The 23,719-nt window shown below is 32.3% G+C and overlaps 2 protein-coding genes across 3 annotated transcripts in view; one reads left to right on the top strand and one right to left on the bottom strand.

Annotated features, from left to right (window-relative positions):
- LOC134724477 (DNA ligase 1-like) overlaps nt 1-23,719 on the top strand; it is a 79,397-nt gene that overhangs the window by 49,179 nt on the left and 6,499 nt on the right. The gene's annotated exons all lie outside the window — the stretch shown is intronic.
- Nucleotides 133-6,424, bottom strand: LOC134726746 (uncharacterized). Its single transcript, XM_063591163.1, has 5 exons — nt 6,221-6,424; nt 4,805-4,890; nt 3,621-3,713; nt 2,863-2,877; nt 133-445 (listed from the first exon to the last, which is right to left on the bottom strand). The coding sequence occupies exons 1-5, from the start codon at nt 6,403-6,405 to the stop codon at nt 147-149; spliced, it is 678 nt and encodes a 225-aa protein (XP_063447233.1). The 5' UTR covers nt 6,406-6,424; the 3' UTR covers nt 133-146.

The following is a 23,719-nucleotide window of genomic DNA, read 5'->3' as shown; positions in this document are numbered from 1 at the left end:
TGGGGCTGGAAAAAAAGGGGGATTGAAGTCAATGCTAACTATAAACCAAAAGATAAAAAATACTCTAAATAATAATTGAGTGCAAATTGACTAACAAAACTATTAACTCAATTGATTTTTATTCCCGTTTTCGACTGTTGTATTTATTATTTGCCATGTGTTCTTATATGACGAAACAACGGATGTCTGTGTCCGTTCTTGCTGCAATGGTCATGTGGAGTTGTTTGTTCAGGAGTAGTTGTTTGATCAGGCGTAGTTGTTTGTTCAGGTGTAGTTGTTTGTTCAGAAATTGTTGTTATTGTTTCAGCGGTAGATGTTGTCGTGGATTCTGTCGTTTGACCTGGACATTCCGAACCCTTTTGGATGATGTCATTCGAAGCACATACTGTACCAGGTGGGGAACACATTGATGGTATATTACAGTCAAGAGACTGAGCGGGGGGTACTGAAAACATATTTTAGATATTTTTAGATAGATTTCAATAAATTCTGTAATATTATTGTATAGAATCCAATGTCTTTTCTTCATTGTGTGATTTTGTCTTTCTTGTATTAATCAATAGTATTAAAAACATAATGATAATGATTCTTATACAGTGAAACCTGACTAAACCGAATTCTGTATAAACCGAAAAACTGTATAAACCTAAAAACTGTATAAACCAAACATGTTTGTAAGCACCATTATATCAAATTATTTGCGTTGTGAACCTGATAAACCGAACATCGGCAAAAACCGAACATAATCATAAGTCCTGAAGAGGTTAGATTTAAATAGGTTTCACTGTACTAGTAAGTGAAATAGAATCAATAATGGTGGTTATGGTGATAATAAGAACTTAAACAAAAAAACATAAAAGCTTTCAAAGAAAAATACAATCAAATAAAAAAGATTTTTAAAGTGATAAAAGCATTGAAGGAAACCGGTATACATACTTTAATGATGTTTGAAAGAGTGTAACGAACCATATAAATAAATATATCACTAGAACACACCCGCGAAATCGCGGGCATTCAGAGCGTATTTGAAAGGATGTAAAGTGTTGCAGGAAGAATTTTGTAAAAGATTTAATGACTTGAGAATTTCAGGAAAAGTATCAAAAGTCGTAGGTACTTTGGGACAGGAATTTTTTTTTTTAACCCTCCTCCTTTATTTCCAAAATTCCCATTTTTTGTTTTCTATTAATTTCATTATGAACATACATTTAATGTACATGTATTATGAACATTCCAGTCAAGAGCCTGTAATTCAGTGGTTCAGTGATATTTGTTTTTCGTTTTTTTTGTACATAAATATATAAGGCTGTTAGTTTTCTCATTTGAATTGTTTTACATTGTCATTTCGGGGCCTTTTATATCAGACTATGCAGTATCGGCTTTTGCTAATGGTTGAAGGCCGTAAGGTGACCTTTAAATGTTAATTTCGGTGTCATTTTGCCGGTCTCTTGTGGAGAGCTGTCTCATTAGCAGTCATACCACATCTTCTTTTTTTGTAAAATATTTAGTGACTTGAGAATTTCAGAAAAGGTATCAAAAGTCATAGGTAATTTGGAACATGATAATTGTTTTTCTAGCCGGCTCCTCCTTTTTCCACAAAAAAATCCTTTTTTTTTTGTTTGTTCTCTTTTAATTTTAATGACACATGAATAATTTTAGCGCTTATCTGTATATTATGAACATTCATTAAATGGGGGGGGGGGGGGGGGGGTCGGGGCAGAGGCGGATTTAGGGGGCCCGCCCCCCTTTTCTGAAAAATAATTGGTTGCTTATATAGGGAATCACTGAAACATGACCGGAGCGGGCTCCTCTTAGGCAGTCAACGGGCCCCTGCGTATGGAAATTTCTGGATCCGCCACTGCGGAGGGGCCCTGATCCCAATATCCCGGGCTTAAAAACACGAAATCTTGAGGTTCTGAATTTATTATACAAATTAAATATCTCGACATCCCGAAATTCGAAAAAAGAAATCCCGGTTCCTAAAATGGTCAATCCTGAAATTTCGATCTTAAAAACACCCGTTCCAGACGTCCCGAAAGTGTATTTTCTTTTTACAGTCAATTCTCAGTTTAATAATTGATCCACAGCGGTCATTGATTGATTATTCAGACCCTCTCTATTAAATAAACCCTGTGACTGTGGATAGTAAACTTGAAAATTATATCAGACAGAAAAAAACACTTTATTCGTAGTATATGTATTTGTTTCATAGTAAAAAGTAAAACGCAAACCGGGGTTCTAATTTGACTTAAATTTCGTCCAATGACGGATATAAGACAGAAAATACACTGTATTCGTAGTATTAATGTATGTTCAAAGTATACAGAAAAACGCAAAACGGAAGTATAATCCGACTTAAAATTTCGCCCAATGACGGAAACATATCCGGACGTCTTTTTTCTCGTTTTTCACCCAAAAATAACTCAATCCGAATAATCATATGAATGGATGACAAATGCGATTATACACTGTACCCATAGGACACAGAGGCATGATGATTAATTTATTGTGGAAAGAAGAGAAGCGACACCCAAAATGAGGTCTTCTCGTTTAATAGTATAGATATCTGAAGTTAGAAAATCCGGTTTTTAAACATTTCTACATGTGTTTGTTTTGACTTATACACGTGTTGAGGGTAAATATGTTTAAGGTTGAACTGAATCTTCAATTGTGTTTTCTATTGAATATTTCTGTTCATAGTACCATTTTTTTAAAAAATTGAATCGTTATTTTTTGCGATTTAATTGACAGTGGACCGGCCTGAGCAGACAGTTGAGTCAAGTTAGCGGATAAACAGGTGGTAAGTTCATTTTGTAAAAATGTTTATGTTAGAATTTGAATTAAAAAAATTATACACATACTCACCAGGGGATCCTGTTACTGTAAATAAAACAGTTAAGATTATACAAAGCATTAAAAACCAAAACTTTTTTGAATCTTTTTGCTGTTTCAGTCTTGTTTCACAGAGAGCCGTTTAACGATATCAATATAATATACTAAACAATTTAAGAAACGCACCACCTCCATTAGTTGCTTTGTTGATTACAGACATTTATAAAAATTGTGCCAAAATATGCTATGATTATCTAAGTCTGGGGAAGATAAAAAAAAAACATTTAGTATGACGAAAAATTTTAACATTTCGATGACCAGTAAATTTTAGGAAATTAACACCAAATCAATAAATCGAATAATGTTGTATACAATCAAAAATATTACTGCTAGCTATATAGGTACATACAAACAGATATATGTTAAAATTTGAAGCACTTTTGGATGTATATGTTTCAGCTCTAAAGAAGTCTTTAAGATGTTATGTAGAAATCTACCATATCTACTTATTTCTTCTATAAAAGGTGAGAAGTTATAGTTTAAAAAAACGTCAGGACTTATCAGGCAGTTTAATGGAAAATACATATACGACCATAAAACCATACACTCATCAATAACACAATTCCTTTTTATACCATTAATTTGAGATTCAGTGGCATTGGAAAGTTTTATTTAAAAAAAAATTAGATATATTTTAAATGTATTGTGTGTTTTCTTTGTATGCTACGTTAGGTTAATTAATACGCACAAATACAGTTTCAAGCTAGAAAATGTTTTAATGTAGTCCTTACCTATAGCTACTGCTACTGCATTTGGTTCTCTACACATTTCACATATATTTGTAAATTCTCCTGTCTGGTTGGCAAACGTTGTAGTGGAAGAATCTAAACAATATGTTTTATTTAATACATTATGCATTTATATCTTCAATATAGTATTTTCAGGCTTTATCAATCACAATTATTTGATATTGTTTATTTTGAAAAATTCTCATCTGGCTAAATTATAAATTTGCATATTCCTGATTTGATCAGACAAAATTGATGTAACAATAGTTCTTATATTTACCTTGTCGTATTTTTTTTTAAATACCAGCTTTTTAATGTGTGTTAGTTGCACTTTGATTGTCTTAACCGTTGGCCATGTATGCTTTTAAAATAAATCAGTTCTGAATCTACCAAGTTAAAAAAAATACCTCCGCATGTAGTTTTATACTTTGGTGTGTTCTGTTCTTAGTCATTCCCTAACATTCTGACATTCGATTATGTGGTAATGGTATGCATTACCTTTAATTAACATATAAGCTTCTTCACTGAATAGTGCTGCTGATAATATCTACGTGATCCGGTGCTATTCTTCATTACATGTACACCTTTGATTTACTGTGATATTTTGGTTACCACTGTTTCCCCCTTAAACACCATCGCATGCATGTACCTAAACCAAATAATGACCTTGACAGTTGTATTTTCTTTTTCAATTTTGTTATTATTTGGAGAATTTGATGCTGACGGTAGTTTTTTGGCCTGTTACATATTCTAACCATAATAATCTGGATAATTCATGTCTTTTGTGGAAGAATGAATGTTGACCTCTAAATTTTTTCTATTGTTGGGCTGCCGTCTCATTGAAGTATACTCCTCATTATTTCATTTTTGAATAAAAGAATATAAAATTAAAGCTTAAACGATGTTTACAAGTAAACGCTAAATAACCAAAATAAAGCAATGAAATCAGTAGGTTTAATCACAGAAGAAATAAACCTTTTCTAAGTGAATAAACTCATCATAGATACCGGGATTTAGATGTTCGTCCTAAACAGACTCATCAGTGGAACTCGAATAAATAAATGGGAGAAATGCAAATTAATTAATAAAGCACGAAGTTGAATAAGAGATGCTGATATTTTTCGACTTTATCAGAATTGTAATTCTATATCAACATGAACAACAACAAATACATTATATATACATACCAGAAAATGCAACCGTAAACGTCACAGGAGTTGTAAGATCATTGTAAAAGATCAGAAAACACAGAAAGTTGTCAGTACCCTGTACCCTGTAGAAGTATTTAAAGAATGATGTTGCTCTCTTCAAAATCATTTATTCACAAAATTAGTTTGCTTTCAAGATTTTAGATTTAAGCGTTTCGAATGAAACCAAACCGAAATCAAATGCAATTTAATACATCATGACATACTTAACATATTAAGAACTACTGCCTTAATAAAAACAATAAGAAAATAAAAACACAGACCGTCAACTATCATTTTAAAGTATCATACGGCAGTTAATAGGGTGAAACACAAATGACTGTGGTTAAAAAAAACCATAAAGAAGTTCATTTATATATTTTAGGTTTGCCTTGAAGTTCTGTATGTTTGTAATACTTTTTTTGATTTCAATCTCTAATGTTATACCGTAGCCATACCAATTGTAAGCAAAATGTTGTACTGAAAATGAGTTTTACACTTGTACTTCTTATTTGTTTCATTAGAATGGAGATATGTCGTCAACGTCATGTATACATTACAATTACAGTAAGATAAAACAAATATAACCTCGACATCGAGGTACATACAAATTCAAGAATAATGTAAAAGTATAGTCATGATAGTATTTCGTTAATTTAGAAATAATTTCATCTAAGTTCGGAAGGATTCATTATGCACTTACATGGGTTAAACATCAAGAGCTAACAATGTTTTCCAAAACCATGACAAGTGATTTTAATTAAAGAATATACATCCAAAGAAATAAACATCTCAACAAAAATAATTTTGCACTATTTTGCTATTTCATGTGTTTAGTTTTTATTGGTGGCGGAAGCCGGAGCACCAGAGAGAACCACCGCGAAGTTCGGTAGGAAAACTAACAATCCTAGGAAATAAGATTGGAATCGAGCGCACCTTCCAAATGCATGATTCGAACTCACAACCTCAGTGTTGACAGTAGTTCGACTACTTAGACTAATCGGCCACCATAGCCTCCGCTCCAATGTTACTACACCAGTTTCGTAATTCAACAATTAATGTATGCTTGAAGCCAAAGTATTTCATAATCCGGAACCCAACGTAAATGTTGATGAAATGATTAAAAAACAAAGATACAACGACCAGAAATCAGAGCCTAGCATCAGTGAGATACATTCTTTAATTTTAGCAGATTTCCTTATATCAAAACAAAAGTTCTATAAACAATATCCGTTGTTTAATGGTATTAGCGAAGAACTGGCTGAATGATTGTTGAAACCCTCGGGAACTAACAATCACCCGACAGAGGTATCGACCCAGTAATGAATATTTTGTTTTCTGTATTTAGAATAGCAGATTTAATGTTACAGTGAGTTTTCAAATGATTTGTAGATTAAATATTAACTGATCACTTACCGGACAATAAGGAAGCGTTCTGTTATTTGATGACAAAGCCACGTTTGTGTCGGTCCAGCTGGATTCGGTACGGTGATTGTTTGGCAATCAGAGTTAAATATCCAGGTCCAAGAAAAAAAATCAAAAGTAATAGCAAATGTTTCACCAGTCCATGGGCTTGGAAAAGTACATGGAAATTCTGTCATGCCTGCAATGTAATGAGAATTATGTAGGTAAAGTGGGACTATATCCTTGTTTAAATAAAAAAAAATAAGGTGTATTTTAGTTTTTAACTATAGGAAGCCTTAGAGTATAGACATATAGTGATTAATCGTACCTAGGTAAATTAGTGTAGTAATGATGGATTTAAAGACTTCACGTGATGAACCATATGAATCCTTTTGAAGGGGTCATTAAATTTCATAATGAGTTTATGACGTCACGTCTACTATTAATGGTGACGTCATCTTTTAGTGTTATTGTATTTCAATGTTTATTTTTACACAAAACTTGACGGGAAATTACATGCGCTTTTATGGCAACGCGACGCAATAAGCGGGATCCGGGATCAAACCACCCCCAATGAGAAACCCTAGATACATTGTGCATATTCCATATTTCATAGAACAAGTTGATTATACATAGCTGGAACCCAATCTGTACTGACCCCCAACGGATCCATAGAGGGTAAGTAAAATTCGTATGCATAATTTTCTATCCCTCTTTGGATCAGTAGTGGGTCAGTAGCAGTAATGCATATAATGTTGTTTTTTGGCAATAGACAGGAACAACCACATCTTGCACGTATAAATTTTTTAGGAAATTTAAAAATTAGTAAGAATGAACTATAGATTAGCTTTGTTAAATCTTGAATATACTAACCAAGTATAGTAAAAGCCAGGGGACTTGCATCATAGAGTCACAATAAAAGCAAGACAGGATGCGTCGCCATATCAAACATCTCTTAGACTAGCAATGCATGCAACACAGTATAGTCTTCAGTACAATAATACACTGTTAGATCAGACCATCAATCTTGTGCTTTAAGACCGCAAAAATAATGCATCTCGTTTGGTTAAACAAGTACACATGGTGATGGTCCATCAAATTGTGATAATGACTATGAAATGTTTGAAATAGGGGCGAAAGCTACCAGAGGAATAGTCAAACCCATAATCCGAAAATAAACTGACTATGCCATGGCTTAAAAAAATAAAAGAAACAACAGACAAATAATAGTACACCAGAAACAAAATAGAAAACTAAAGACTGAGCAAACACGAACCTCACCACAAACTGGAGGTGATCTCAGGTGCTCCGAAAGGGTGAGCTATGTTTTACTGTGTTAAAACAGACCCCATTAACTCATTAACAAATAAGTATTTTCAAATTGAAATTGATACTACCAACATAATTGCTCAAATCATGTTATTTGCTATTAATCAATGGGGACGAACAGTCAAGAAATTCGAACTAAGCAAACACATCTTGACAGATTTAACACAATTCTGTTATACGGATTCTGCATGTTGATCGTGGAAAGTGAGACTTAAACAAAAACAACGGCCATCGTTCTTAAAAGGGTTGAAAAGGATAATGCCGGACTACGAAACATAAAATTATGCTCAGATAAAACACAAGGAATCTGTTTGAGGTGTCTGATTGACCTTTTAAGCACATCAAGATGTATCTAATGAACACTTTTTTCTATTCAAAGTACAGTAAAATCATATTCAATATGTGAAATCTGGTGACGAGTATAACTTATGTTTTAGTACTAGTAATTTTCTTAATTAATGATGATTCAAGAGATACACATGAGAGCCTCAGATAGCTATAAAACCAGGGTGAAATCGTCATTTTCTACATAATGAAATGACTGTACATAGTCAGGAATATGATAGATGTTATCCATTCGTTTGATTTGTTTGAACTTTTAATTTTACCATTTGTTAAGGAACTTTTCGTTTCCAGTACAGTTCAGTAGCTACGAGATAATTCAGATATTTGTTGATTTGTACAAGTTGAAAACATTGTAGATAAGTCTGAAAACTGACTAGTTGTTGCTTAGTTTTCAATATTGTTTTACCTGATCAGATGAAAATGTTCTTCCAATTCAAAACTGATATACTAGTTACGCCAACATACAAAGTATATTCCTGTGTACATGTATATTTGGTATCATTTTTACATTTTTTTATTTCTGAAGGAATTAGATAAAAACATTTGCACATCGCCTTTGAATTTAACATAATAAAAAATATAGTGATTTCTTACCTGCAGACATGGTAAAAACAAGGAACATCAAATAAATCATATTTTCCCAGTGATTATCGTCTGTTCTATACGACATGTTTCTCTAAATTCAAGATATATCTTTTTCTTATTCAAATAAAAAAATGTGTTGCGTGTTTGTCTTTTTCCAGATGTTATGATGTGACCAGATGTGACGATTACATTTTTTTGTGTGTGTAATTTTGTTAAAATGAAACTACAGTCAAATCTGTATAAAGCAGTCACTCATTTGGAGTATTAAAAGTCGTTGCTCAAGAGAGAAAAGCTTATAAAGTATTTCACCAATAATTCATCCCGGTCAAAAATAACATTTTAGAAATTTAAAGAAGGACACAACTTTTACGTTTTACTTGATGTGTCAAATTTTACATATAAAACGATTGGGAAATGTATCAATCCTTAATAAGAGATTCCGAAAATTGTCGATTCCAACATCACAAATGGTGGTGATCCCGTCAAATTATTGTTGAATTAGTATTTTCAATCGGAGGAGTTAACGTTCCTGATGCAGTTCAGCAACAAAAATGGTGAATTTCGGCATTTTAAATTGTAAAAATTAAAAACAAATGCTTATATTCGTGGAGAAAAAAGGTCGGTGATACTGTAAAAATTAAAAGTGATTATTAAGTGATACTTAAACACTTAAGAGAAAATGTAATAGGACACGAGGAATTACCAAATTCGTCTCGTATTGCACAATGTCCATTGCAAATGCATTCATTCTCATTTTAAACTCCATACTACACAAATATATTTTTGGTTCAGGATTGTATTGTAGGTTGAAAAATTAAAATGTCCGTTGTTTAAGATGAAATGGCAATTTCGTGCAAAAATAAGGTGACTACTGACAGCATAATACTGCTGAAAAGAGTAAAATTATACAGTAAAAAAAAAGGACCGACAAAGTATAAACGAACTAGTTTTTAGTGAATTTTGAATAAGAGAGAGAGAAATACGTTTCATTTGATGACAGCATATAACCAACGCATATTTCAGTCGGTGACAGATCAGATTGTTACCCCAAGATTTGTTTTCAAGGGGAACTATTGCTGTTTTGTCTTTCTTTCAAAATAAGATATCAGCCATTGCAATACCAAACCAATTACAGTAACACATAATCATCTATCTGTTATTTTCCTTTATGCACCAACAGACTCAACAGGATTAATTCATCATGGATTTGGTTATTTATACAATGGTTTAACATTGAAAAAAATGAAAAAAATATAAAAAAAAACAATATTTATTTTTTAGTTTTGATGCATGGTTGATTCATTTTTCTGAACTTTTAATATTTTCACAGACCATTGTTTTCGGTCTTTTCTTCTTGTAAAAACTAGTTTTAATATCGATTCATACAATCTTGTAAAAAATTAATATCAAGAAGAAGAAAACTAAATAGCGGAAATCCATTAAATGCACAAATCATCACTGCATTAGTGTTTGATTGTTTAGGGTTTGGGTTGGGTATTTTCATTTCTGAGTTCTTTAATTATTTAGACTTAATATTCTCTATAAGTTATTTATTTTACATATTATATTTTTATGTTGTAGCGTCGAGTTTTTGCAGAATTCTGTAAACCCCCTCCAGATCTCATTTTTGTATTCGTAATTTTTCCTTTTCATTTCCATTTTGTGTTTGTAACCCTTGTCATATTCTCAACTTTGTTTATACTTTAAACAGTAAATCTGTTTTATTTCAATAATCTATAATATGAAAAATATAAACAAAAGGAATGTAATACACAGAATTATAGTGCATTAATCATATTATCATGTCAAATATAAAACAAAATCGCAATCATAGTCTTTAAGTTTGCCGACATGCTCGACGACGCCAGATTATATCATATATATATTGACAAATATTGTTATTGAATGGACCTGATTTAAATCATACAATTTCTATGTATGTAATAGTCCTAATACAACATAAAAAAAACAATATCAAAATTGACTAAACACACGCCCTCAAAGACGGTCAGGGCCGGCAGGAACAATGATAGATAAACAAAACCCGATATAATCGAACAGAAAGCTCTAAATTCTTGAAACCAGTGTCAAACGGTGAAAAATACGTCTCCAGGTGTTTGCAGGCTGTAGTGACATCACATAAATGTCTTTATTGGTTTAACATGGTACTCGACCGGTGAGATTAGGCAGCAACCATTTGATTTTCTGGGGGGGGGGATGGGGGGGATGGGGGGGTGGCTATGGATTTTTTTTCTGGACAAACTTTTTTTTTCGCCTTTGGTGAAAAACAATCTTTTTTTTTCGCGACAAGTCGAAAACAATTTTTCTTTTAATTTTAGCATTACATATAGTGGCAGCTGAGGGTTAAACAAACATTTTTTTTTCTCAGAATCAAAAACAAATTATTTTTTCTTTTTCTCTCCAAAAACTGGAAACAAACTTTTTCCCCCCCCAAAAAAACATAGCCCCCCCTCCCCCCCCCCCGAAAATCAAATGGTTGCTGCCTTAGTGTCCTCTAAGTCTTGATTTGAAAAATAAATATTTTTACAAAAAGGAATTCGATTTTAACCCAATATTCGATTTGTTAAACGAAAAAAAAGGAAACAACATAAATATAAATAGTATTAGACCTGATCGTTTTTCATTTACTTAAATATTCTCGAGGTATTAAGTACATAGTAGTTCATTTACTGACTGGCCTTGTCATATTTTCTTAGATCATTGTGTTCCATTTACTTAAATATACTCGAGGTATTAAGTACATAGTAGTTCATTTACTGACTGGCCTTGTCATATTTTCTTAGATCATTGTGTTCCATTTACTTAAATATTCTAGAGGTATTAAGTACATAGTAGTTCATTTACTGACTGGCCTTGTCATATTTTCTTAGATCATTGTGTTCCATTTACTTAAATATTCTCGAGGTATTAAGTACATAGTAGTTCATTTACTGACTGGCCTTGTCATATTTTCTTAGATCATTGTGTTCCATTTACTTAAATATTCTCGAGGTATTAAGTACATAGTAGTTCATTTACTGACTGGCCTTGTCATATTTTCTTAGATCATTGTGTTCCATTTACTTAAATATTCTCGAGGTATTAAGTACATAGTAGTTCATTTACTGACTGGCCTTGTCATATTTTCTTAGATCATTGTGTTCCATTTACTTAAATATTCTCGAGGTATTAAGTACATAGTAGTTCATTTACTGACTGGCCTTGTCATATTTTCTTAGATCATTGTGTTCTATTATCTTGTGATATTTTTATAGGTCATTGTATTTTTTTGTTGTTGTAAGAATTAGTTTTTATATCGATTCATACATACTTGTAAAAACTCGATATCAACAATATAACAAGAAAACTGAAAAGTTGAAATCCTTTTAAATGGCAAACCGTCATTGTATTAGTGCTTGATTGTTTAGGATCTGGGTTGGATATTTTCTTTTTTGAACTCTTAAATTATTTAGCCCATTTTTCTCTATTCGTTATTCATTTTGCATATATTATTCTCATAGTACTAAGTGACTGGCCTTGTCATATGTTCTCAGTTCATTGCATTCTATTATCGAGTTCACATCTATTTTAACAGAGATCTATGTCATATTTTATCAGTTCATTGCATTCTATTAATTGTTAACATCTATTTTAACATAGATCTATGTCATGTTTTATCAATTCATTGCATTTTATGATCTTATTCACATATATTTTCACATGGATCTATATGAAACAGAAATTACACACTTTAAATGGGAACATGACAGTGAATTGTTTTTGTTTCCACCTTGCTCAAGCTAGTGATCATCTTATTGGTAGATTCTCGGTGCAGATTTTTATTTTCTAAAAAGGTCTACATATGTAAAAGATGATGGAGATGGTCCTGGCAATAACATGGTATAACGTCATCATATGGTCTGCCTGAACTAAGTCATACAGTCTTGACATTGTGTTTTTTTTGTTTGTTTACCTAATTTGTTTGTTAGTTATATTGGAGACTGGTTTGGTATCAATGATTGATGTGGCCATATGAACTGTGTAGTAATGTTAGTGATTACTGTTATCTCGTTATATTTTCCTGGTTAATTTCTTTTTAATGAAATCAGACTTGTTACACAATCTAACTTTCGAACAACGTGCAATTTATTGAAGATACGACATGTTCAAAGATAAAAAAAAAGTTTTGAAAATGAACCAATACAGTCATTCCTATTTTTGGAATTTGCGCTGATAATTTGGTAAATAATATAGAAATATACTTGGATTTTCGAGTTACTAAGTTTTTTTTTCAGCCTGTAGAGACTTTTATAAACACAGAAATGTCATTTTTGGTTAAACATCGTACTCGTTGATTTTATTGTCCAATTGATTTTGATTTTAAAGATAATTAATTACATGCAGAAATTTGCTTTTTACAAAATATTCGATTATTTACAAAAGCAGTAAGCAACATAGATATAAATAAATTATGTACCTGATATTTTTTTATTTAATCTTATTTTATCGAGGCACTATGTGCAACGTTCCCAGTAACCTTGTCATATTTTCGCAGGTCATGGGATTCTATTATCTTGTACACATTAAAATTCATGTCGATCCATACTATATATATATGATATACAGCAACAAACGAAAAACACTTAATTTGAGGCTTAGACTTGGAAGAGATGGGCACTTACGTTTTGTGCGGGATTAAACCTGTTTGAAAACGCATTCTTTTCTCTCTGTTTCTTTCTCTCACTCTTTGGCACGAAATAGTGACGTAACAGCACAACAAAGTATTAAAATTAGCCGAAAAGGCTTGACTTCTCAGATCAGCACAAACCACACAACAAAATTAACACAGAGACTAATGACACAAGTAACTATCTAACTCGTTGTTACTAAAAAAACAACACCAACAACTAATCAAAACAAATTAGACTAAAAATTCAATGTCTTTTAGTGCGGTGACTGAAGGCAGATTTTTTTTTAATTTAATCTGCCCACCGAACACACACCTATATAATAAATCATTGGAATGAGGAAACCTTCTACTACAATATGCCTGTCGTCAGGACTTGATATGGTCACATTTTTTTCCAAATTGAGGTCAAAGGTCAGCTGTACAAATCTGAGAAAGTTTTGAAGGGTTTCAATTTTGACATTTTTTTCTATTTCTAAACTCGACATTAATACAAACAATACTCTTTTGGCTTTAGTAATGTTTATTTTTATACATAAACCTGAATCATTAAGATTTTTTTTTATCAAAAAAATCCTAAAACGACGTTTTATAATCAAAACTTCAAAAATCCAGTTTTCAAACCATGAAATATTTAGAGCACCGTTATGGAAATTTCAATTTCAGGTAAAAATCAAGTGTCATGAAGCACAATACATGAAAATTTTCTTTTAAACTTTCATATTGGGTGAGGTATCAAACCAAAGCAATAGAACACTTCGGTCAAAAATGACCTCAAATTGAATTTGCGGATACTTCTGGCTTTTTATAGACTTCTTGTTGCGTTTGTTTTTCACAATTATTGATGCTTCCATAGTATTATCTATTGTTGTTTATTTTACTTTTGTAAATGTCTATTATATAATCGGTTTCGTACAACCACTGCATTGCAGTCTCTTGAATTGAGACAGACACTTACAGAATGTGGCGGGTTTAACTTTTTTTAAAGGGGTGCCACATGGACACGGGTCTGTACACGAAAGCTTGTGCTCAAAGTAATTACGTTCTTTTGAGCACACAGATTTTCCGTTACATGTACAGACAAGGTATCTTAGGAAGTCCGAAGACATTTGTCCATCGAAAAAAAACCCGCTTTCAAACCATCCCTATCAATCCATCCAAGATTTAACGGAGATCTAATACCAGTAGGTGGTTTAGGAAGGTGTGATGGCATTCATATGCTTGTCTGCAAAGATGCTGGGAAACTGTATACGGGTCGTACACAGCATCTTAAATTCGCCCAATGTCATGGTTGGCAACACTTTACGAGGCACAAAATTCATTGACATTCAATGTGTCAACAAGGTGTTTTGAACCAAACTCATGGTACATTTGTAAAGCCAATCCTAAACATAACCGACTATACAGTTGCCGAGCATTGACACAGTTTCTCTTGTGCCATTTCCTGAGAACAGACGTGGCTGTATGCAGTAGCATCGATTAACCATAAAATGAATTGCAATAAATAAGAAGGCATTGACAGATTCGAAGAAGGAAGAGACAATTCATCTGAAGTTTGATATTTTTCTATGGAAAATTGTACAGTTTCGATGTTTTTTCTAAGTATACTTACAGCGGAATGCAATATCTCTCCGTTATTTGTGTCTATTACTGTTGACATTGAGATTTTGAGAGGGTCAGTTTTCAATTGACTTGCAGCTGATATGGCATCGCCAATATTTATCTTGCTTCTGACTATTATGTTATATTTACCTTGAATTTGTTGAAGTTGTATGATAAATGAATTCTATAGAATTCAATGACTTAAGCCTGCATTTTACAAGTAGAATATTTTAAATTAGAATCAGTAGGAAGAAACGATCTATATCATATGCAACTATTACAGTCATAATCACGTTCGATAACTCTGTATGTGACTGGTTCAATTAGGATTTTTATACTGGTTACCTGATAAATTAATTAAAGAAAATTGAAAAATATATTTAGTTCACCTCGGTTTATATCCATTCGATGTCTTCTTTTATGAATATAAAATAATATTGCAAAGAATTTCATTGATAATCGGACAACACTAACCGGCATAGGTATTGTCAAAACATGCATCTACATGGGTATTGTCAAAACTTACAACGTGATTAGGTGCCATGTTTGTTTTCTTTGATCACGTTGATGTTATGACTTAATTAATATCTCCTTAATCTTGCTATGGCTATTCTTATAGTTACAATAACGTGTCATTTTTAATTGTAATAAAAACAGAGAAAATAAATTGAAGTATGTGCATTAACAAAATAAGTGTCGAACATCCTCTACGTTTGAAAATTATTTGTTCGCCATTTTCAAAATTTTATAAAAATAACAACAGCATGTTTAAGCTTGATAAACAGGAACCAATGTTCGATTACATGCTGCTTTAAGGTAAGACAATGAATGAAAACGCGAGCATCCAACAGTTATTTAATTTTCATAGTAAAAATCGTACAAATAATATTTTTACCATGTCGCCCCACGCTGTCAATCTGGTCGCCATCTTGAAAAATAATAGCAGATTTTCTGAAAATAGCTTATTTTCAAATCAATTTGGAAGGGACATAATAGAAAATTAAACTATTCTATATACGATATTTCAAATATTTATGAATATAATAATAAGCACAAAGACCCACAATTATTCCATCTGTTTTGTTTAAATCGCAATTTAATGTTAAAGACGACAGAAAATCCAATATTTATCGTAGTTGTATGATTTAACAGTGTGAACTATCGAGGCAACAAGACAAATTTTCAAAAGCATTTGGAAGGGAGAAGATCAAAATTTAAACTATTCCAAAAGGAATATTTATATTTCTAAATATATGAGGAATTACTACAAAGACCCACACTTTTAGTATCATGAACTTAAAGTAATGTATTTCATCGATTCCAGAAAGCCCCTATGCATTTCTATACAATTTACTTGGGCTTGATACGGGTGATGTGTGACGTCACAAAAGTCACGTGATGACTGCTATAGTTGGATATGTTATCAAGTAACTTTGTCATGAGGAATCGTTGTCAATATCCCAATTGTTTTTAGTAAAAGTAGTATCGTGATATAAGATTTCTGCTTCCACGGCCGGGTTTGGATTTTTTTTCGTTGTCACAAAATATTTTGTAATGCAACCAGAATGACAGAGTGCATGAAGTTTAAAAGATGAACGAGAAACTATTTCAACTTTTACTTTATCTGCCATAGATAAAACATTCTTAATACGCTCATCTGATTCAAACTTGCGTAGTTTTCGATCCTTCTAAAATGTTTTGTTGCAACAACATATACAAGCGCTCCAGTTGAACGACTGCATTCTAGAATGTGTACAAACACCTGAAACTGAGGGGCTACAGTCCAATAATTGTCTGTTGTCATTAAATGTCAGGTTAGACGCTTCCTCTCTCTTAAATGGGGGGACAATTCTGTTAACTTGTGTAACTTTTGTAGCATGAACGATGGTAAACTGCCTGCAGTTCTTCAAATTCACAGCTATCACATGAAACGCCTTAATTGGTGTTCACCTCAACCAATCTTTTTTTCATTGCAGATACAAAAGTCGACTTCCCTATACTGTAAATTGACTCAAATTTTCAGTTCATGTTTTGGTATATTAAACACTGCATAAAACATAACGACTTTATTCGTTTCTTTATACTTGATGGAGCAAGTTCCAACGGATCTGACGAATCGTACATGTCGCGGAATATTCAATGGAACTCTCCGTCAATTATTTACATTTTTACAATACGACTTTTCTGACAAAGTATATTTAAGTTTTTTATAACAAAAAAACGTAGAATATAAACATATACAAACAAAGTATATGCCATATAGTAGTGAATTTTAATGAAAATATTTGTAAATAATAGCAAAAAAGATAGTAAATTATGTCATATATTGAGAGCAAATTATTGACTAATACACAAACTGTGATGGAAGGGAAGTGATTCAGTTCCGTGATGAAATTGAAGTTTTTTACTCTTTTCCTTTTCCATTGATTTCTTAGGGCTATTTTCATATTTAGGTTCCGAAATTTTTATCAGTAACTAGTTTTATGAAATACTATATGTTAAAATTATTATGGGATAATGTTTATTACTGCTTTGAAGAAGAAACTAAAGTTTGTTTCAGAATTTCCTTTAAAAAATTACCTGAATTTTATTCGGTCAAAAGTTAGCAAATTTCATTTGAATTTATAGATAAGAAGAAAATACTGCATAGAATGAAAAAAAAAAGCTTCAGAAAAAAATATTTCAATTAAATGTAAGCAAACGTACACAAATTTTCATTTTGAAAAAGGGGGGTTGAAACTCTCCAATATACTACTAGTCATTAAAACTAATTTTTAGAGAAATGTGACCACAAGAAATGCTGACGACAGGGCAAAAAATAAAGAAGATATATTTGTATTTAAGTTAAGACCATTTTTAGCCGTGTGTTATTTGGGGAGATTAAACTCGAAATCTAGACGACTTTTTACACTTCTGTCACCGCACTATTTACCAAGTCAGGAATATGACTCTTTTGATGCGTTTCAGATTTTGATTTTCCCTTTTGATAAGAGACTACCCGTTTTAAATTTTCTCTAGGGTTTCGGTATTTCTGTTATGTAACCTAATAAAAAAGTTTTCTATTAGATTTATTGAGGAAAATCATTTAAATGAAAAACTTTATAAATCTTATGGTAACCGGCACGAAATTTTACTGATACGATGTGTCCATGATGTATGTGCTTGAACTCAATAGCGGCATTTTCACAGTCTTAGTTCTTTAGATACCAGAAAAGTTGTCCAATCTGTTATTTTATATTCCCCCATTCCCCCCCCCCCCCAATTCTTGATTATGATAGTTCACTGAGTTTGGATACGCATATCAGGTGATACCTCCATAGTATTTGACGGTTTCTTTTTTGACACACCCAGTCTCGTCTTTTCCTTCTTCAAGTGAGCACCTCGGTATTTGTTTGTTACATTGAAATGTTTTCTGCATCTATTAATTAGATTTGAACGTCAGTAAACAACTGTTGCCGTATTACTCATAACTCGAATAGAAACCTTTGCCGACTTTTCATTTAGACAGTGTCAGATAAATATACGCTTTACACCAAAATATTGGGCGACAGTTGACCAATTTCAAACTTTAAAAAAATGTTACAGTTATACAAATTGTCAGTAAATATCGATAACCATTGATTTTGTTAGAAACTTAATCATTACAAAAATTGTCAAACATTATCGAAATAACTCTATTATTCAAAAATATATAAGAAAATCTACATGGAAGCTGTGACGTAAAAATATTGTGCTGGTCAGCGTAAAAGAGTTAAAAAAAAAATGTTCCAACTCAACTGTTTTGAATTTTCCTCGGAGTTCAGTATTTTTGTGATTTTACTTTTTAAGCGTTAATGGTGTTTCAGTTTTTTTGTTACAGCTGTACTATCAGTGCCTAATTTTTGATATAACTTATGCGTTAAAGTCGGAATTGGCATGTGATGTAATCTTGCAAAATCCCAAACAACATTACTAACCATGGTATAGATAGATCTAAATATCAAGGCATTTTAATTCAATACTACTGAAGACCGTACAAAAGGAATAACAATTTTCAATGTGTGTCTTTATGGTTTTATAGGCTATTAAACGTTGCATATAACCAAATGTATTTTAATTATTTAAAAAACTCTTGATCTTGTGATTTATAATAAACCCTAAAAGAAACTATACAAAATTGATCGGCGATGTGGACAATTAACTGGTTTTTGATTAAATGTTTTCACTATTAAACTTTGTTTGTGACACTTAAATTTTGGACAGTCACCAAAAGAAATGTAATGTTAGTTTTGATGTTAGTTTCGATCATAAGTTATATAAAACCTATTAATCGAGAGTTATGTGTGCATACAAATTCATTTAACTATATCACATAGAACTATATCTTTATAACATATTCTTCCTTTAGAAAAGAAGATATAAGAATCGTTGAACAGAAGATCTAAATAGTATTTAAACTTTATAAAACGACATTGCAATATAATAGAATTTATCTTACGACGTGGACATGTTTGTTTATTAAAGTAAAAAATAAAAAGGCGCTTACAGTCGATATAAAAGGTGCATATTCTAGTTGGGTGTCTACTTTGTGACAGCGGAAATTGAATTTATTGAAAATTTGTAGACTGAATATTACGTGTGTTTTAAAAATGTAAAGAGATTCATCTAGGAACGCAAATTAAAGCATTCATAACATTATACACATGGTGCTTTAAGATGAATCAGTGGAAAACTGGGACTTTCGTGAAATTAACTGTCAAAAACATATTGACCAGGCCTGTATTTGTTGCATTGTAAAACGTGTGAACAATTAATCTGGTATTTGTGCATTACTACACAAAAGACATAATGCAATCGATGAGAAAAATTATAAAGCTGATATAAACAAAATGAGCGATTCAGAGAGAAGGCTGAGCGACTTAACCTTGTGTGATGGTGAGCAAGGGAATTTTAGTTCACAGACAATTGGTTCAGAGAAAAGAGAGCAGAAAGAAAACCACAAGGAGTCTTCTATCAAAATAATTAGACAAGTTACCAAAGGTATTAAGAGTTTAACCTCATTAATAAAATATTCCCATGATTCATTGTGGCTTAGAGATGATAAATTTGATGTCATGAAGCACGTGAAACTGACTGAAGACAATATGCATGTTATTTCACAAAGAAGTATTCCTGTGTATGACATTGCAGTTATTTCAGATAACAATCTTCTACTAGTTTTTTGTCTATTCATTAGAGAATTTACAAAACGAATGTATTATTCAAAGAAGTTAAAAGAAGATAATTTTTTAGTTAATGTTAAGAAACATTTATTAGATTGATGTTTTATTTATTAATATATAATAGAATTGAAATTTATATGTATTCTTCACAAGGTGCTTGGACTTGTTGAAGACAATGTAACAAGCAACTGATGGAAATAAAGGAATTTTAAAAATAAAAAAAAAAAAAAACAATCTTCTACTATCATTGCTTGGTGAAACAAAGCTTAGATTGTTTAATGTTAACACGGGACAGGGTCAGATTCACGATACAGTGTGGCTTCAATGTGGACGTGGGGAATACATGTTACCAAGGATCAGCAAGTCATCATTGGAGCAGCTAGTACACCATTTGTACGTGAATGTCGTAAGGTAGTGATAGTTATGGATGAGCAAGGGAACCGTATAACTCAATATGAATATGACAATAAGAGTAAACCTTTATTCACGCTGCCTCATAGGATAACTACCACCAGTAATGGTAACATCTGGGTGGAAGATCATGTAGAATTATATGGCAATGGTAGAGTGGTCATGCTGCAGCAGACAAGAAGCAACGTACAAATATACGATGGTCATCCCGATATAAACTCTCCGAACAAACCGTTTGATCCACAAGACATACTAACTACACCCGAAGATAACATAATTGTAACTGATCGGTATAATCATACACTGCATATACTGGACCATGATGGAGTAATAATAACATACATAAAGACTGACGATGTAGGAATAAGAGAACCATCTTCTCTTGCTCTGTCTGGACCAGGGTGTTTCTACGTAGGATGTGAATTCTATATGAAGGCCGCTAACTACGAACATGTCAATGCCAAACTTTATGAAGTTCAGTATTCTGGATTCTTTATAATGAGATACATTCAAATTATTGGCTACCAAGAAGTAAAATTTTTGTTTTATTACCAGCTTCATGCATTATGTACTTTATACAACTTATATGAATGAATTTATACATAAATTTTTACATTAAATGGAAATTAAAAAGTATTTGTTTGATATTTTTAAGTACTGTGGATTCATTTATTTTCGTGGGTTCCAATTTTCGTGGATAAAAATAAAATGAATTTTCGAGGATATTGAATTTCTAGGTTTTGCCAAAACTACATACAATCCAATAAGAAAATAAATTCGTTGAATATTTAAATTCGTGGTTAACCTGTACGAAATCCATGAAAATTGGTACCTTACGATTAATAATGATTCCACAATAGTCGAGTAGAGTATTTTAATCGAAAAATGACTGCAGAAACAAATGATTTTATCATCAACATGATCCAGTTAACAATATCTAAAATAACAGGCGATATAAACTCTCGCAGGTATTTAATTTTTAAAGATTTTTTTGGTATGTTTTTTCGAAAAAGGACCATCTTCTATATTTCTATAAAAATATATCGATCGTCATTTTTTATAAACAGAGAGAACCATACAATTTGAATAAAGAAAATTTCACGAAGGGTACATTTTAAAGTAATAAATTACATTTCGGCCTTATTTATATAAAAAAAAATGAAAGAAAAACAAATATGTAACACATAAACAAACTACAACCACTGAATTACAGGCTCCTGACTTGGGACAGACACAAACATAAATAATGTGGCAGGTTAAACATGTTAGCGGGATCCCTACCCTCCCCCTAACATGGGACAGTGGTATAACAGTACAACATAAGAACGAACTATAAAAATCAGTTGAAAAAGGCCTAACTCATCAGATGGACAAAAATACAAGTGGACGTGGCCGGGTACTTATAAAAGCTTACATACAATTTCAATTCCATTTACTGTACCTTTTAGAAATATGATACAATACTTTAGTTATATTATACCAGTCACATATGTTCAGTCATGTATATATCTTATATCATAATGAATATAAAATATTCAAATTTGAATGAGGTAGATTATGAAATATTTTTGAAAGGATCTTTTGTTAATTATATATTAATTAAAAGTTGTTATAATTCTTTTAGTCTTCAATAACCTGTCAGTCATTGACAAATACAGAGCACCCCAAATGTGTGCATTATTATGTTGTCTTTGATAGTATTAAGATAGCTGGGAACAGTATAAAATCGTCGTGTACTGAATACATTATTATATTTTATATCTATACTTCTAAAGAAAGAGAGACCGATTTAATCGAGTCGCAACTCCTCCGAAACCATACATAAATATATAATATAAAATATATACATTTTTCGTAGCTTACTACGACTTTTACAAATTTCTATTCAGTAGGTAAAAGCCCGAGAGTATCGGAAGTATCATGGTATCTCATCTGATCTCGGCCCTCAACAAACTCGGACTATAATAAACTCGGCCTTTTACATATTCGGCATTAGAAATCGGACTATAACAAACATATTAATTATACCAATTGCTATTAAGACTCATAAACAAAGTTTTTGCTCAGATCTTATTATTTTTCTCCTTGGGGGCTATTTAGTTGTGTTTTGAGGGGCCAACAGAAGGGAGGAATTTACTATAGAACCTTAAGGGATTTTTTTTTTTAACAATAATAAAGTATAAACTTGAAGAAAACAGTAAGTGACAGACACACATGGTTTTCAGTAATGATCACAGGACCATAAAACAAATCAAATTAATTAAATTTAGGTTGAGTCCATGGTGTCACCCCCACCTAACCCCTCATGTTAGAATACTTAAAAACAGTCAGATCCTCACTCCTAAACATTATATGTTCTTTATACGTTACAATAAAACAAATCAAATGAAATTAAAGGCGAGTCCCCTGTGGTCACTCTCACCCCATGGTTTTTTGAGAACTTATTAACAGTTGAGATCTCCACCCATATACCATATATATTATTGTATGGGACAATGAAATAAATCAAATGAAATATAGAGGAACTCCAGAGGGGTCAGTCACCCCACCCCTTTCTTTTCGAAAACTTCTAAACGATTGAGATCCCCACCCATAAACCATATATATTTTAGTATGTGGCAACAAAACAAATCAAATGAATTAAAGTGGGTGTCCCTTTGGGTCAGCCCCAACCCCTCATGTCTTGGAACTTAGAAACTGTCGAGATCCCCACCCCTAAACCATATATATTTTTGTATAGGGCAACAAAACAAATTCAATGAAATAAAGTGGGAGTCCCTTTGGGTCAGCCCCACCCCCTCATGTATGAGAACTTGTAAACGGTCGAGATCCCCACCCCTAAACCATATATATTTTTGTATAGGGCAACAAAACAAATCAAATGAAATAAAGTGGGTGTCCCTTTGGGTCAGCCCCACCCCCTCATGTCTGAGAACTTGTAAACGGTCGAGATCCCCTCCCCTAAACCATACATATTTTTGTATAGGGCAACACAAAAATTCAATGAAATAAAGTGGGAGTCCCTTTGGGTCAGCCCCACCCCCTCATGTCTGAGAACTTGTAAACGGTCGAAATCCCCACCCCTAAACCATATATATTTTTGTATAGGGCAACAAAATAAATTCAATGAAATAAAGTGGGAGTCCCGTTCGGTCAGCCCCACCTCCTGTTGTTTGACAACTTGGGAATGGTCAAGATCCCCACCCCTTAACCATATATATTCTTGTACTGGACAATAAAACAAATCAAATTCAAAAGAAGGCGAGTCCCTAGGGGTCACTCCCATCCCCTTGTTGTTTGAGAACTTGTAAACGGCTGAGATCCTCACCCACAAACCATATATATTTTTGT

This window comes from Mytilus trossulus, chromosome 7, assembly GCF_036588685.1.
Source record: "Mytilus trossulus isolate FHL-02 chromosome 7, PNRI_Mtr1.1.1.hap1, whole genome shotgun sequence".
Taxonomy (NCBI): domain Eukaryota; kingdom Metazoa; phylum Mollusca; class Bivalvia; order Mytilida; family Mytilidae; genus Mytilus; species Mytilus trossulus.
The sequence above is the reverse complement of the archived record's forward strand: the minus strand, read 5'-3'. Positions and strand labels throughout refer to the sequence as shown.